Genomic DNA, 17,160 nt, shown 5'->3' on the forward strand with positions numbered 1-17,160 from the left:
ACAAGTCACGTATCTAACTTCCTTTTCTTCCGGAATTTCCATATACTCAAGAAACTTATCAACTTTACGAAACCAATAAATTAAATTCTCAGGATGGCAATACCCATTAAAACTAGGAATTATTGGTTGTACCTGAAAAGTTGAAAAGTCGTCATCTATGTGATAAACCCTTCAAACCTTGAGTGTCGCTTATTCGACTGATATCCATAATAATCCTCAAATAACTCGTCTTCAGATTCATCATCACTATCAAGTTGATAATAAGAATATCTTCTGGAGGCGTTTTGATTAATAGGTTGGTTGCGGGCAAATCCCTCAACGCGGTTCCTATCAACTTTGCGTTTAACAGATTGACCATGGGCAAATCCCTTGGTGCGAGTCTTGTTAAATACTTCACCACGACGAACGTCAATGGGTGTGTCTTCAACTTTGTTTGGTGCCATCGAACTAGGTAAAGCCTTGCTTTGATACCACTTGACGCGGCGGAATTCACGAGAGACTAGTTAGCGTACTAGTCCAAACGAGATAAACAACTCGTCGCAACGAGCAATTCTTGCGCACAAGAAAAAGAGAGAGAATCTCTGCAATATTATTGATAAAAGTTTAAAAGTTGAATAATTGAATAGGTTACAGCCCTTTTTATAAGACCATAACCTTAGAAATCCTACTGTAAAAGAAATAATAAATCATGCCAAAACAAACGGCATTAAATAAAACATATTTCCTAATTAATTAAAATAAAATCTTAATTCTTGTAGACCAAGAATTCTAATAAAGGCAAAAATCAAAATTAAACCGAATACGGAAAGTTAATAATTCTAACCTAAACGGAAATATTCCTAACCAAAATCTTATTTTAAAACAAAGAAAATAAAATACAAAAACTCTCCATTTTTGTCCTACATCAGATTCTCTTGCATCAGAGGTGGTCGGGCAAGGCCTCATTTTCCTCCATTGGGTTGTATTTTCTTGAAAAAAAGAATCTTTATTGGAAGGGAAAATTGGTGGTAACTGGGAAAGTGAGGTGGGTTTGGCGATAATAAGAGGCTAATTTAGGGTTTTGGCCATTTGGGTTTGTGCTTTTATTGAGAGGGGTAATACAGTGGGGGCGGGGTGGAGAGTGTCTAGATGAAGGGAGGGAAGAAGGAGGAGGGGAATGGGCAATTATACCCCTCCAAATAATCACGTCCTTTGCACATGACCATTTGCCGTCCAAAATACTAACACCATCCAACTAAAGGTTGACATTGGAACCAATTCGAAAATAGAAGTATTTGTTTGTCCAAATTAAAAGGTGAAGGACCAAATTGAATTTTTTCTTAAAGTCGAAGGGATTTAAGAGAAATTTTCTCTAAACTATGTTATGTTAATCTACTCCAATAATTAGGGGTAATTCTATTTCCGCCACTTATTTTCTCAAAGTCTGTTGGCACAGACAAACAAGGGACAGATTGCACACATATTTTGTATGGGATCCACTACGGATCCCACAAAAACGATTCAAGCCGTTCATTAAATTAAAAATATTTTTCCAAACTCCCTCGCAGAAAATCAGCTCAATCCGATACCTATAGATACTTGATCCAATCATCTAATTTTTCATTATTTTGAAATCTTAATAAAAAGTTAGATGATTGGATCAAGCACCTTTAGGTATCGAATTGAGTTGATTTTTTACGGGAGGCCTTGAACAAATGTTTTTACATTTAATGAACGGCTCGGATAATTTTTGTGGGACCCGTAGTGTACCCCACACAAAATCTGTGCGTGATCTGTCGTCTATTATCTATGTGTATAGCACAGTTGCACACCCACCACCACCAAATTGGATCCTTTCCATGATAAGTTTTCTACGCGTTAAGATCAATCCCTGGAGGTTTATAATCAATTTGGCCTCAATGAAAAAGGAAAAAGATTGAAATTAGGCTGCGTTTTTTGACCTTAATTTAAATTTGAAAATTTTGTTCTTATTTGAATTTTTTTTGCATTTGTTAGTTTTGCGCCAAACTTTTGTGAGTTATATTGATTCTTCTCGAAGAGAGGAATTGGAAAATATATATATATTTTTTTACTTTTACCTAAATATTTTAAGAAATATCCACTTTTTAGCTTCAAAATGTCATTTTCAAAGCAACAAATCATATTATATTTTTCTTTAGAACTGTACTCCAAGGTCCAGATTCACCATTGCCTCTCTCTTAACACGACTGGTGATTAAACCCTCATCACATACCTCCTCCACGTCATGAAATCCAAGCCATTCCCAATTCAAATAATGTATCCATGGTTTGGGGAGGTGGCGCAAGGGTTGCAATATAGGGCAAGGGTGGGTTTGGCAGTGGTGATGGTGATCGACGATAATGGGAACTGGAGATGAATACTTATACCTTCGTCAATGAGGAGCTCGGAACCAAATAGTTAAGGTGTGCGCAAAACTGAATCGATATTAGTTGAAATATGCGTAAAACTGAATCGAATACCCTCTGATTCGAATAGGCGCTACATAGCGAGATGAAGTCCCATGTTCCCTGATTTTACCTTTTTACTTTACCTATGACCAAGATGTGTTTCCATCCAGAATCTTGTCTTTCACAAGCCGAAATGGTAAGAGGGTCAAAATAGAATTTTAGCCTTTTGTCTTTCCTTCGGCTTTTAACAAATCCCTTTCTCTCTCTCTCTCTCGCGTATCCAACTAGACCTCATGCTAGTGATTAACTTATGCACTACAATTTTTTCGTCTGTTCTTATTCAATTTTTTTTTTTTGCGTTTGTTAGTATTACGTCAAATTTTTATGTGATATGAGTAAGGACGAGAGAAATCGAAAAAGTAAAAAATTATGACTTTTAAACAAGTATTGAGAGAAATATCAAGAAAATGTCCAAAATTTGACTTTTTGAGCTTTTTTTTTGGATATTTTTCAAAATACTTGTGTAAAAGTTAAAAAATTTGAATAAAGATAAAATTAAAAAATTATTCTACATAAATTAATCACCAGCGTAAACATCCCAGCAAAGCAGAGCTCCCCACCCCTATGCCAAATCCCACTTCGTTTTCTCTCATCAGCACTTGCTTTCTTCCAAAGAATAATCTAATTAAGGGCGCACTAATGGTACACATATGGTACGCAAGGCTAAAAAATTGAAAATTAAAAATAAAAAAGTGCTCCCAAACACCCCTTATTACGACTTAGAAAACCGCTAATCCTACAGAAACCAACCATGGCCGCCGATGGCCATGTGAGTCAACTTCAAACCCCGTACGAATGATTCGAACCGTTTAATATTTTTAAAATAAAAAACCGATTGGGTCCATAGAAAATCAGTTCTACCCGATATGTGTATGTACTTGATCCAATCTTCTCATTTTTTAAAAATTGGAAAAAAATAGAAAGCTTGGATGAAAAATGAGAAGATTGGATCGAGTACCTAAATGTATCAGATCGAGCTGATTTTTCACAAGCCCACTCAATTTTTTATTTTAAAATTATTGAACGGTTCAGATAATCCGATCGGAGCCCGAAATAGGCCCCGCATGTAGCCAGTACGCACAGTATGTGCTTGTTGTCTGTTTCTGTAGCATCTTCCTCAGAAAACTAAAAGGTGAAAAAGTGTTAAGTAACCCAAAAGTACTGGGGGATACTGTCATCGTCAGTGATTTGCCTTAATTTCCACCACTGTACTACTCATGAAAGAAGTTGGTTTTGGGGACCCACATAAACAGCGATCCATGGCGCCAATTAGATTCTGCCTTCAACGGAAAAAGCAGAATGTTGAACCTTAATCCCCATCCGTGGCGATCTCCATCCTTAACCAAATCCCGCAACTTCACTTCCAATTCAACCTCCTTAATCCTCTCTCTCTCTCTCTCTCTCTCTCTCTCTCTCCTGAATGTTGCCTATAAAATCCAGACAACTCCCACCATGGCCTCCCAAATCCCAACCACCTCATTCACCTCCCCCTCCACTCACAACCCCAAACCTGTACTTAATTTCCACATTCATCACAAACCATGTCACCGCCTACGGAAACCCAAACCCGCCCGTTTCGCTTCCCCCAAACCGAATCCACCGTCCTCCCCGACCCGGCCCGTTTCTTCTCCCCCAACCTCCTCGCATCCCCTCTCCCCACCAACTCCTTCTTCCAAAACTTCGTCCTCGATGACGGCGACAAGCCGGAGTACATCCACCCCTACCTCATCAACTCCTCTCTCTCCTCCATCTCTCTCTCCTACCCGTCTCAGCTCTCCTCCCCCGACTCAACCTACCAGGTCTTCAAAGCTGACCTCACCATCTCTTCCGCGAACAACACAAACCCTAGCTCCACCCACGTGGTCTCTTCCTTCAGCGATCTGGGCTTGACCCTTGACCTGCCTTCTGCTGGTCTCAGGTTTTTTCTCGTTAGGGGCAGCCCTTACTTGACTTGTGTCGCCCCCACCAACGTTTCCATAAACTTCTCCACCTTCCATGGCGTTATTCAGTTCTATTCTAATAGCTCTCACACTAAGTACACCATTATTCTCGATAATAATCAGAAATGGGTTATGTATACTGATACGCCGTTTAGCGCCATGAGCAATGACATTCCTTCCATAACTTCAGGTGAGTCATGGCTTTTGGTTCATTCATTGGTTGTTCTAATTTTTTTTGGCTTAGCCTGAGGGCCTGTGTGTAGTTTAATGATTTCATTTTCACCTCTTCCATTTATTCATTGACTTTGGACATTACAAACTAGCATAGAGCCCGTGCTATGCACGGAGTAGCCGAACAAATAAAAAACCACATGCTCCGTTCGTTCACAAATTTATTTAGCAATTCGAAAACAAATAATTTAAAATACGTGAGCATATTTGTTCAATTTAACTAAAAACGTCGAACGCTACAATTAGACGGCAACTTCAAAAAACTAAGTAGGCATGTTGCTATGCTCTCCGCTGTCTTGCACTTTGTGTAAGCATCCTACATAAATAAGGAGAACACGTACATCAATGTAAGCCTATATTTAATAAAAAAAAATGTAAGCCTATATTTATTGTCATTGTTAAAAACAATTTTAGATCAATATATATAAAACTATTGTTATCTTGTACATACATACACTCTTCAGACCAATCCACGTGCATGGAAGCACAAATGACACAGAAGGAGCAGAATTTACGTACTTCATGTGGATTTTTCAGTACTGAAAGTACGAATGTATAGGCTCGCTCTTTGTAGGATGCTATATAATTTTGAATCACTTCCAATCCATTATCCTATAAGAATGATCAATGATAAGGCTAGTGCTAAAAATTTTTTTAACAAATTAATTTGGCGTTAAAGTAGTTGCGCATTTGATATCATTAGGTAGACAGCGAAAGACAAACTCTGCCCGAGAATCTTTGAGTGTGAGTTTTATTGAACCAGTGGAGTTTTTTATCACCATCTTCACATCATACTTTTTCAAACAAAATCACACTTGCATTGTTCACAGATTGCATGACCTTTAAAATATTTCACTCTTCGATAGTAAGGTTGCACAAATCAATCACAAGATTTTCAATATCTCTATGTGCTGAATGAATCCAAGGATACGAAAATATTGGGCCTGCACGTAGTTGAAAATTTTAAACAATATTTCCAACTAAACCAAATAATTTGACTAATTTTTTTAGAGAGGGCAAGAAAACTAACATTTGACGGAGGCGCAAATCCATGTATGCGGATTCTTCTTGCATTTGATAGTAACAATGATTGTGAGATAGACGACCAATTTGCGCGATTTCAAGATACCACCTTTTGAGCACCGCGTTCCATAGCAAACCTATATTACCAATGTATCTCTTTTATACCATTATTAATCTCATCTTTTTTAATTCTTTTGAAAAAATACTCTTTCCGTCCCAAAATTGATGACCATTATTGTGTGTTTAATTATAAAAAGTTGGGGGTAATCGATGAATGCATGCAATAGGGGAAAAAAATTCGCATGATGGATATTTATGTATATTGGTTCTGTTTCATGATTGTTTCTTTTTTAATAGGTGAAAAGATTGTCATGCCAACTCTGCGGGAAAATGTCAATCTGCATTCAAATGTGCAAGAAGTAATTGGTGTGCCAAACTTAAATAATACACCTCTAGATGGTAATGGCCTATGAACTATATTTTTTTTTTCCATACATTAGTAACAGTTCATTAAGTTTTTGTTTTTTCTTATCATGTTTTTTATGATAGCCTATTCACGAGAAATCAATATAGTTTCGAATAAATTCATTTTAATCTCTGGGTCTCTGGGTCATTTTTAGAATATTCCTGATTTTTATATAGTGTGGATTAGTGGGATTTTAATTACCAGTTGGGGTTATTAAATTGATGTAACCGGGTATTAATTAATGGTTCATTATGCTTTTTTATTTGCTTATTATGTTTTCAAATATGCTCATGTATTTTGCTTTGAGTGGTTTTTTATTTTTGAATTGCATGTGCATAGCACAAACTCTATGCTAGTATGAGAGAACATAAATTGTATAAAAAAAAAAAACAATGGAAGATATAAAACTAAAACATACTTCAACACCAAATCAAAAGTAATATCTGTCAGGAAATACATTATGAGAAAAATACCTACAATCACAAAAAAATAACTCCAAATCAAATAACAAAACATCCATATTTTACAAAGCCTGTTGGAATCACTTTTTGACTCATTTTGTCTTTTTGGAAAAATTTATGAGTTTTGATAATAAAAAAAATTATATTTTTTCGATTTCTCTCGCCGAGATGAATCAATAAGTAACAAAAATTTGACATAAAACTAATAAATGCGAAAAAAATTCGAATAAAGACAACAAAAAAAAAATCGTACTAATCTAATTTATCCAAACCCACCCTATATAGTCAAAGAAGAAGTGTTTTTGTAAATCACAAATGTGACTGAATCAGATTTGCCGTCCCCAAATGCTTGAGGAGCCCTGTTCCATTTTTTAAAACGGATGAAAAATGAACTCTTTTTTTTTTTTTTGGCACAATGTCAATAAGAACGTCACTTTCGTGCGTTCATCACTTTCTGAAGCATTTTTTGAGAGAGGAAGCAAACAAAAAAAGAAAAAGATTGAGAAGGAAACAAAGCATTTCGCATTCGAAAATTGAAAAACATTGACAACATTTTCACCGAAATAACGTCTGCCGAATTCTGGTAGATCATTCTTCTTCTTTGAAACGATCAAAGGACAAATGGTACCTTATGATTTTATTTTATTTTATTCGGAAAATAGATATATATTGATAAACTCAATAACAGAGACATCAGCTCACTACATGAATACGAAGACCAAAAAGTATCAGCTATGGCCGGAGGTCTAGCGAGCATGAGTGTTCACGTAGAAAAAAAGCAATGAAATTAAAATATTACCAATGTTGATCAACTTGGTAAAGAATGATATTCTCAAAAAGTTTCCAAAACTAAATGAGTTAATTAAGGAAATATCTTTTCGAATCACCGTGTAAGTTATTGTCTGTCAAGAAATTATATAATATTGCTTAACCGGGGCGATTCCGAAGATATATAAAAAAAACACCTCATAATTTCCGATCAAATTTTGATGATTCTAACCGTTCAATGTGTTTAAAATGTGTTTTTGAGAGTACCCATAAGAAATCAGCTCAAAAAATATCGAGAAGGCTTTGATCTGTGCAGTTTTTCATAAAACAATTTTTGTAAGCATTTATGAAAAACTGCTCAGATTAAGTCATTCTCGGTATCTTTTTTTTTGTCGATTTCTCGCAGGTACCCTTAAAATCACGTTTTAAACACATTGAATGGTTTGAACCATCAAAATCTGGTTATCTCGTGAACTCTTACAATCGATGTAGTGTCTCGGGCTTGTACTTTGTAATTCATATTTGATGTAAAACATAATCTCTTCTATTAATTGACAAAAAGAAAAGGTGGTGGACAATTGTCATCACGCGAGCTCTTCTCACTAATCCTCCTGAAGCACAACGACCACCGCATGGACATGCGGTGACTATCCACCGCACGCCTATTGAAGCCCACTTCGGGTCTCACAAAAATACAAAAAATTATTCATAAATTTTAAAATAATATTCTATGAGGTCTTGTAAAAAATCAGCTCTAACGGATATCGATAGATATATTTTTTAAATCCATTAGAGCTATTTTTTTACAGGGCTCCATAAAATGTTATTTTAAAATTTATGAATATTTTTTGGAGCCCGGAGTGAGCCTCAATAGGCTTGTGGTGGATGGTCACCACATTTCCATGCAGTGTACCTAGAATTTTTGGATTCTAACTGAAAAATGATCTTAGTCTGATTTGATTTGAGGATCTGGGTTTGGTTTTGCCTTCGGAACTATTAGCTTCTGTTGTTTAGTAGTTAAAGTCAACAAATTTCAATGTTTCAAACGTTGCTCAGCTGAAAAGGGCCACCTAGCACCTAGGTGTCAACTAGTCGGCCGCCTAAGCACCCAAGCATGCAGTATAGGAATTAGGTGCCGGCTAGTCGATCGGCAGCCTAATGTAGGCATTGGACCACCTCCTAGCATCTAGGCGGGAGGACTAGTCGGCTGGCTTTTGGAACACTGACAAATTTATCCGGTTCTATAGAATTCAAAACCTGAAGCTATGATCAAAAATCTATTTCCACATCCATCGCAAGCACCCCATGCCTACTATTTCCCTGTTTTCCTGTGTTACATAATATTGTCAATAATTAGTAATGTTTACGATTCTTCTTATTATTGGCCTGCTTGTTGTTTGACCGATTTGCTACAATGATTTGTTGGTTTTTTTGCACTTTTTTTTAAAGATTTTTTTGAACAGAAATACAACAAGATCTAAGGGGCATACCCCCGAACACTCAGCCAAGCACAAACCACTGGACTAAAAAAAATCTCAAAAACAAAACAAAACCTGACGAACGGACAATACAAAGAACCCCAAAGAATAAGGACCTAAAAAAAATCAAAGACCCGAAATGAGATATTCTAGGCCAAGCACAACAATTTATATTTGTTAGGAACATGTGTGAAAGGTTATATATAGAATTGGAAGGCTCACCACTTAGCCTACGCGCACACGAGAACACCTCAGGCAGATCAGACTCTAGCAAGTGGTGTCAGAGCTGATGGCTGACAAATTATGGGCGGACTCTCCTGAAAGCATCGGTGGTCAGGGGCTTGCACGGAGACTCTTGGTGGAGCGGGAAATCTATTGTAACTCTCAATGGAGCAGACACGAGAAGACCTCAGGCAGATCAGACTAACACATGTGATTCAGTTTCATTCAGCACACGTTACCTATTTCGTTGTTATTTTGACAATTGGCCATGCTGCGTGCAAGTCAATTTCAAAATCATATATTTGTGATAACTAGCGGCCTTCATTCATATTGCATGGTGAATTATCACGTAGCTTGGCTTAGAAGTATGTGTTATTCTGCACATGTTACTTTTTGAACGAATAAATCCAGCCCTTAAAACTTTCATTTGATTTATGATGGACAGTAACTTGAAATGGCTTCTTTCTTTGACACATTAATTCGAGTCACGAGTCTCATGACGTATTTTTCCTAACCACAGGTCACGGTGGGTCTACCCGGATTATGCGGATTGCAATTTTACCAGATTCTGATCCTAACTCTGAAGCAATCCTAGATCAATTCAGTTCTTGTTATCCGGTATCCGGTGAAGCTGTTTTCGGTATGCCATTTTGTTTGGAGTACAAGTGGTATAAGAAAGGGGGCGTAGACTTGCTCATGCTTGCCCACCCTCTCCATCTCCAGCTTCTTGCTGGTAACTCACGCGGAATTACTGTTTTGGACAATTTCAAGTACAAAGGCATTGATGGTGAGCTCGTGGGTGTTGTTGGAGATTCATGGCTATTGAAATCTGATCCTTTTTCTGTTACTTGGTATTCTATTGGAGGTGTCAAAGAAGAATCATATCCTGAAATTATTGATGCACTTGTCACAGATGTTGGGGCTTTAGATGCAGCCTCAATATCGACAAATTCGTCTTCTTATTTTTATGGAAAACTGGTTGCAAGAGCAGCAAGGTTAGGTTTAATTGCTGAAGAGTTGTCTTATGTTGATGTAATGCCAAGTATCCAGAAGTACTTAAAGGATACAATTGAGCCATGGTTAGAAGGAACTTTTGGGCCGAACGGCTTCTTGTATGATGCCAAGTGGGGTGGGATTGTGACTAAACTAGGGTCTACGGATTCTGGTGCTGATTTCGGGTTTGGTCTCTACAACGATCACCATTACCATTTGGGCAATTTTCTTTACGGAATTGCAGTGCTAGCAAAGATTGATCCGGCTTGGGGGAGAAAGTACAGGCCTCAAGCTTATTCACTTATGGCAGATTTCATGAACTTGGGTAGGCGTGGGAATTCATCGTATCCCCGGTTGAGGTGTTTTGATTTGTGGAAATTACATTCATGGGCTGCAGGGTTAACTGTATTCGCAGATGGGAGAAATCAAGAGAGCACAAGTCAAGCTGTGAATGCTTACTATTCGGCAGCTTTGATGGGGTTTGCTTATGGGGACATCCAACTTGTTGCCATCGGATCCACACTCTCAGCAATGGAAATTCATTCGGCTCAAATGTGGTGTCACGTGAGAGAAAGAGATACTTTGTATCCACAAGATTTTACAAGAGAGAATAGGTTGGTGGGGATTTTATGGGCTAACAAGAGGGAAACTAGACTGTGGTTTGCTCCGCCTGAGTTGAAGGAATGCAGGCTGGGGATTCATCTGCTGCCGTTGTTGCCTATTTCTGAGGTTTTGTTTTCTGAAATCAGTTTTGCGAGAGAGCTGGTGGCGTGGACGTTGCCGGCCCTGGCAAGAGAGGGAGTTGGAGAAGGGTGGAAGGGGTTTTTGTATGCATTACAAGGGGTTTATGATAAAGAGGGTTCTTTGGGTAATATTAGGAACTTGAATGGTTTTGACGACGGGAATTCGCTTACGAATCTTTTGTGGTGGATTCACAGTAGAGGTGGTGATGAAGAGGAGAGGGGTGTGAGGGGGGAGAAGTTCTACTGGTTTGGTCACTACTGTCATTGAAATGGTAAGTTCTTGAGTACTGAGGGTGGCCTTGAATAAGAGGATTTGTGTATGATGATGCTTGAATAAGAGGATTTGTGTTTGATGCTAAATGTTTCCAAGGCCTCAACCATTCCGTCTGAGAATAATTATATTGTTTATGATTACTTTCCTCAGCTCGTTTTATACACCTTGTATTTGTTTGAACTCGACCTTGTATATATTGTTTACATATATTTTTTTTTTGAACAGCATATATATTGTTTACAATGCCTAAAAATGATATCATCTTGCGTTTCTTCTGAACATGTTACTCGCTATTGTATTTCTGCATTTCAGCTTCCAAAACAGATTCTTTAAGAGATCTGATACTGTGGTTTTATTTTGTTTGGTTTTTCCTTCTTTTTTTTTTTTTTAACTCGGTAGGTATTTTCGGTTACATCGAAAGGATTGGTATGAGGTATGAAATGAGTACAGGTGCATATGAATTTAGAGAAACACAATGGTATGTTTTCTTTCTCAGGTTTTATTGCAGATTACATATTGCAATGTCCAATGAAGATGTTGATACAGTTTTACCTGACTGCATGTTGTGGGGAGGATGACTCCTTTATTGAAGGAGAATCAATCCACAATCCGAACAATGTGGATTTGTGACAAAATAAATATAATCCTCTTTGTACAATTATCCTGCAGAGCCTAGTACTGAAGGTATGTTCTTTAATAATTTGGAAGAGGTTTACAAAGCATATGCAAGACGAAAGGGGTTTAGCATTTGGATAAGTCATACTCGGCTATCTATATAGTAAGCATAAGTCGTTAACTGGAGTAGAATTTGCTGGTGTTAGGGAAGGATTTCATCGTACTAGTTATCAAAAGAAGCATAAGAATGTCAAAAGTTGCTCTTTGATCATGATTTGATGTAAAGCAATGATGCGTTTGAGAAGAGATGAAGGAAAATGGGTCGTGAGTAACTTTGCGATTGAGCATAATCAGGAGTTGTGTTCTCCAAAAAGGAGTTGTGTTCTCCAAAAAGTACACTTTTAAAAGATGACGCTTGAAAAAATAAAAAGATGTTAGTTTTTGAAAAAACCGTAATTAAAAAGATTGCAATAGATAAATAATGTCAGTCATCTAAAAAATTGTGATATAATATATTTATGATGTCACTTTCTAAAATAGTGACATAACTATTCTTTCTTTTTAATGTCAGTTTCTCCTAAATTGTGATATAATATATTCATGATGTCATTTTGTAAAATAATGACATAACTATTCTTTCTTTTTAATGTCAGTTTCTCATAAACTGTGATCTAATATATCTATGTTGTCACTTAGGAAGAGTATGTACTTGGCGAGAGCATAGAATATGAATTTATCGGAGAATACAAAAGTTCGAAATGCTTAAAACTTTGAAAAGGATGAAACTGAGTAAGGCCTTTGCACAAGATGGTATCTCTATTGAAGTGTGGAAAAGTCTAGGTGACCTGGGGATTACTTGATTAACAAAATTGTTAAACAAAATTATCATGACTAGGAAGATTGCAATAAATAAATTATTTTTTGGTCTTGTTCTTATTCAATTTTTTTTTTTGTATTTATTAGTTTTACGCCAAATTTTTATGTAATGAGTGAGTAAAGACGAGAAGAATCGAAAAAATAAAAAATTATAACTTTTAAACAAGTATTGTGGGAAATATCAAGAAAATGTCCAAAATTTAAGTTTTTGAGCTCTTTTTTTTTTTTGGATATTTTTTAAAATACTTGTGTAAAAGTTAAAAAATTTTACTTTTTCGATTCCTCTTGTCCTTACTCATCCATATTACATAAAAATTTGACGTAAAACTAACAAATGTAATAAAAATTTGAATAAAGACAACAAAAAAATTATTCTGTATAAGTTAATCACTAACGTAAATATCCCAGCAGCAAATCATAGCTCCCCACCCCTATACCAAATCCCATTTCATTTTCTCTCATCATCACTTGCTTTCTTCCAAAGAATAATTAAAGGGCGCACTAATGGTACTCATATCTGTACGCAGGTCTAAATAATTGAAAATAAAAAATAAAAAAATAGGCTCCAAATTAGGGATGACAATTCCGGCCCCCCCGCCCCGCCCCGCCCCAAATGGATTGGGGATTTGGGAATTTTTCGGGGATCGAGTAGGGGATGCGGATAATTTTTAAAAAAAAAATGGGGAATGGGTAGGGGATGAGTATGAGTCTGTCCCCGCCCCGCCCCGTTTGTGTGTCTATATATATATATATATATATATACATATAAAATAAATAAGTTATATACATAAATAAAAATTATATAGGAGTACTATATATACATAAGTGAGGAAGAAAGAAAGAAAGAAAGAAACTAAATCTCACTGTCAATAAACATAGAAGTAATTGAATTCACTTACCACGGATAGAAGATTAGTAGAAAAAAGAACTCAAATCGATAGTTCTAGTCAGATAAATATTGTTCACGTCTGATAAATATTTTTCACGTCGGAAACTTATGAAATAGCGTCGTGTTGAGAGACTAAGAAACGAAGTTTTAAAGAGCTTTGCGTGTGTTGTTTGTTCTTGGTGTCTTGCTGCAGGAGGGATACCGGATTAAGAATATCGATTTTGCTTGTGGTTCCATTTGGATCCCCGATTCCCCACGGGGATCCCCGTTCCCCATTTGGGGAGGGGATGGAGGGTAATAATTCCCCAGTGGAGATCGGGGTGGGGATGGGGATGGATTTGGATTCTGAGATTGGGGACGGAGATAGTGGTATCCACCCTCTACCCGCCCCATTGCCAACCTGTAGACACCCCAATCTGACTTCCCGATCGTTTTACTTTGTTCTTCGGTTTCTTGATTCCCCGATGATGAGTCAGGTCGAAACAGTCCCGAGAACTTGGAATGGCTTGAGTTTGGCATGTGAGGAACCCATCCTTAGCCTTAAAACCTTAAATTAGAACCTGAACCTTGGGTTTTAATGTCGCGCGACATACTGGAACCCTCGCGCGATGGTTCATTTGCCAGGTGGTGGTCAAAGTCAAAGCTTTGACCATTGACCCTCGCGGGGTTGGCTGGACCCTCGCGCGATGGTCTCACTTCATCGCGCGATGGTCAACACCTGTCATTTTCACACAGATTGCGTGTTGGTCAGGGGGCTACAGACCCATGTGACCCCGTTTTCTCGGCTGAACAGCGTTCTGGGGGGGCTCCCCTTGCACCACCTCACCCCCCATTCTCCCATCACCTTTGCCACCCACTCCTCCACCAAGCATTTGTAACCAGCATTGTTGGCTGGTTACAAGGGCTTGGTTAGCCATCCACTAACCCCCCTCTCCTATAAATACCCCCCCTTATGCTTCCTTGCAAAGGGTTACAAAAAAAGCTCTCACCAAGAAAGAAGAAGAAAAACTCAAGCACAAACATTTCACACCATTCATTCCCACATAATCACCCTCCAAATCTCACCATCTCATCATTCAAGCCATCTCCAAGGCACTCAAAGCAAAGGTATAAAATCTTTCTGCTCACTGTTCGATCCCCTGAGGGGGGCTGGCAGGGTCAAGGCTGGTAATCGATACCAGTTCTGGCCCTAAAGCCGGCAGAGTTTCAAGGGCTGTTGGCTGGGAAACCCTCGCGCGATGGTCCCGTATCCTCGCGCGACGATTCTGTCTGCGTGAGAATGGACCACGTGGGGAAGGGACCCTGGTCTTTAAGTTTATTATTGTGCATATAGCTCTTTTAAAAGTCTCTAAAGGAGATTTAGCCCACTGCTTTGCTGTTTTGCATGTTGAAAATCATTGTTAGGCTTAGTTTATAACACCTCTTGGTTTGGAATGCTCTTGGGATGCTCTTGAACATGTCTCAGAGCCCTAAGTATGCAAAGCAATTCCTGGAAGTCCAGTCAGAACAATCGCGCGGCTGTCTCATACTGTCGCGCGATGGTTCTCTGTTTCCCAGGTACTGCCCTTGCATGAGCAACCTGGCCTTAGCCTCTGTTTAGACACCCCCACTGTTTAGGGGTTGCATTTTCATAATATTTCTATCTGTTGGCTGTAATATTGTTTACTTTCAAGTACCCATAAACTGCTTGGTTTGCACCTGGGTGAGCACTGGTCCTTCCAGAGCCCAGAAGGGAATGAAATTCAAACCATTGGTGAAACATGAATACTTGCGCGAGTGTATGGGAATGTCGCGCGACGGTTTGCTTGCATGCGGATGAACTCACGCATGCAAGCTGGCTGTTTCTTCGTGCCAAACTCATACACAGCGCTGTCTTGATGTATGATCAATGTTTTGAACTTCGTTCTATTTATTACTCGTCATCTCGCTCATGCATGCTATCCATCACATCCTGCAAACTGTTACAGTTTTAATCCCCGATTAACTGTTCCCCCGCCCTAATTGGCTAAAAATTGATTAATGAAACAGAATCGCAAACAAACATTTTTCGCAAATGCCTAAGTAGAGACCGATCTCCGGATTGGGCGAGAGGGGTGCCATAAAACCCTTCCCCTCTCGTAACCTGGCTCCCGAACCCAGATATGGTTATGACGGACTAGTTCCTTAACTCTTTCAAATCAAACAGCGCGGCAAGTGCTTCGAAATACGGTTCTTTGGGTGTCGGACCTTCAAAACCCGAGTGGCGACTCTGTATTTTGCGAGCGCTTGCTTTTCCCGCTCGCGCTCCCTCGACCCGGACCCCTTGCCTCGCGTCTCGGAATCCGAAAATTCCGAAAAAAGGGCACCCATGCCCACAGTGGCGACTCTGCTGGGGAGGCGAACCAATATTGGTCTATGTTTAGATTTCAATACACTTGAGGAACAATCCCGCAAAAGTTTGTCAAAACGGTGAGCTTCGCGCTGCCGAAGGTTGGAATGGTGATTTAACGGGACCTCGTGTCCGGCCAATCCAATCTGGGACTTTTCCGATTGTTCTCTCGTGTAGTTTCTTCTAAGCATTGATTAAATAAAGTGAGCCAAATTTGAAAAAGGCGTTTGCGAATTTGCGATTCTATTTTCATTAATCAACTTCTTTAGCATCTTCATTTGCATCGATGTGGGATAAAGCCTCGTTGGATCGTTTTGGCAATCCGGCACGGTTTACCGGAGCTCGGGGACCCCGAATGACCAACAACCTTCGACGATGATGAGTCATTCTACCGTTTGACTGTTGCTCTGCGATTACGCGGGCAGCGGGAGGTATATCTTGGCTTTAGTCCGAGGAACCCGTTACAAGCCAAAACCAGCCTTTGCATATATAAAGCACTAGAACTCTCCAAACTAGGACAGGTACCTGCAGGGTAAGATCTACTTGCATCTAACCCCCATATACTGTCTATGTGTTACTGCTTTTCCTATCGCATGCACTGTACATACATACCGTTTTGCGTAGGGGCATGTTTAGGGCGGCTTCTAGGTTGTCTCTCTTTCGAGTCTGTCTTATGTTTATTAGGACGCTGCTAAGTCCGATGAAGAGTCATGCATCTTCGCGGTGCATGTTGTCAGATTTTCAAAAGTCCTAGGATCAACAAGACTTCGGAAAATCGAAACTTTCTAAGTCCTTGTCCATGTCCCGATTGAAGTCTCAAACAGAAAACAAGGAACGACGAAGAGAATGCTGTGATGCTCACACCACCCTGGTTACCGTGCGCAGCACGTACACCGCTCAGGCTATGGCACTGTGTTGCCTACGCCGCCCCGGTTAAGGTATCACGTCATTCACCCCGAGTTATTCCATGTTCAAAGTTGGAACTTCAAGAGCGAAAAAAAAATCAAAGGCTTAGACTATTTTCGACATCTCTTAGTATTATTTGATTCAAACGAGGATACACTCTCGAAAAGAAATCCGAGGATTTTAGCAGCGTTCGAACATCATGAGACAGACCCGTCTGTAGTCTTAGAGTCTAAGGGCGACACTGACGACGATGGCTGCATTATCACTTTAAAGTCTTTTGCTTAGAGTAAGGTTGCTGCAGGGCCCTTATCGAACCTTTTCTTACAGCAAAGCAAAACAGAATTCTGAACCATTGCGCCGCCAAGGAAAGTATCGAGGCAGAAAGCCAAACCCACTTGGGAACGTCTGCATCAGAATTCCGTTCAAAGGCTAGTCAGGT

The 17,160-nt window shown here is 39.0% G+C and overlaps 1 protein-coding gene across 1 annotated transcript; it reads left to right on the plus strand.

Annotated features, from left to right (window-relative positions):
- Positions 1 to 3,994: 3,994 nt before the first annotated feature.
- Positions 3,995 to 11,099, plus strand: LOC131304595 (glucan endo-1,3-beta-D-glucosidase 2-like). The gene is made up of 2 exons (XM_058331889.1): positions 3,995 to 4,598; positions 9,578 to 11,099. Exons 1-2 carry the CDS (start codon positions 4,010 to 4,012, stop codon positions 11,059 to 11,061), a joined length of 2,073 nt encoding a protein of 690 aa, XP_058187872.1. The 5' UTR covers positions 3,995 to 4,009; the 3' UTR covers positions 11,062 to 11,099.
- The last annotated feature ends 6,061 nt before the right edge of the window (positions 11,100 to 17,160 follow it).

This window comes from Rhododendron vialii, chromosome 10a (genome assembly GCF_030253575.1).
Source record: "Rhododendron vialii isolate Sample 1 chromosome 10a, ASM3025357v1".
Taxonomy (NCBI): domain Eukaryota; kingdom Viridiplantae; phylum Streptophyta; class Magnoliopsida; order Ericales; family Ericaceae; genus Rhododendron; species Rhododendron vialii.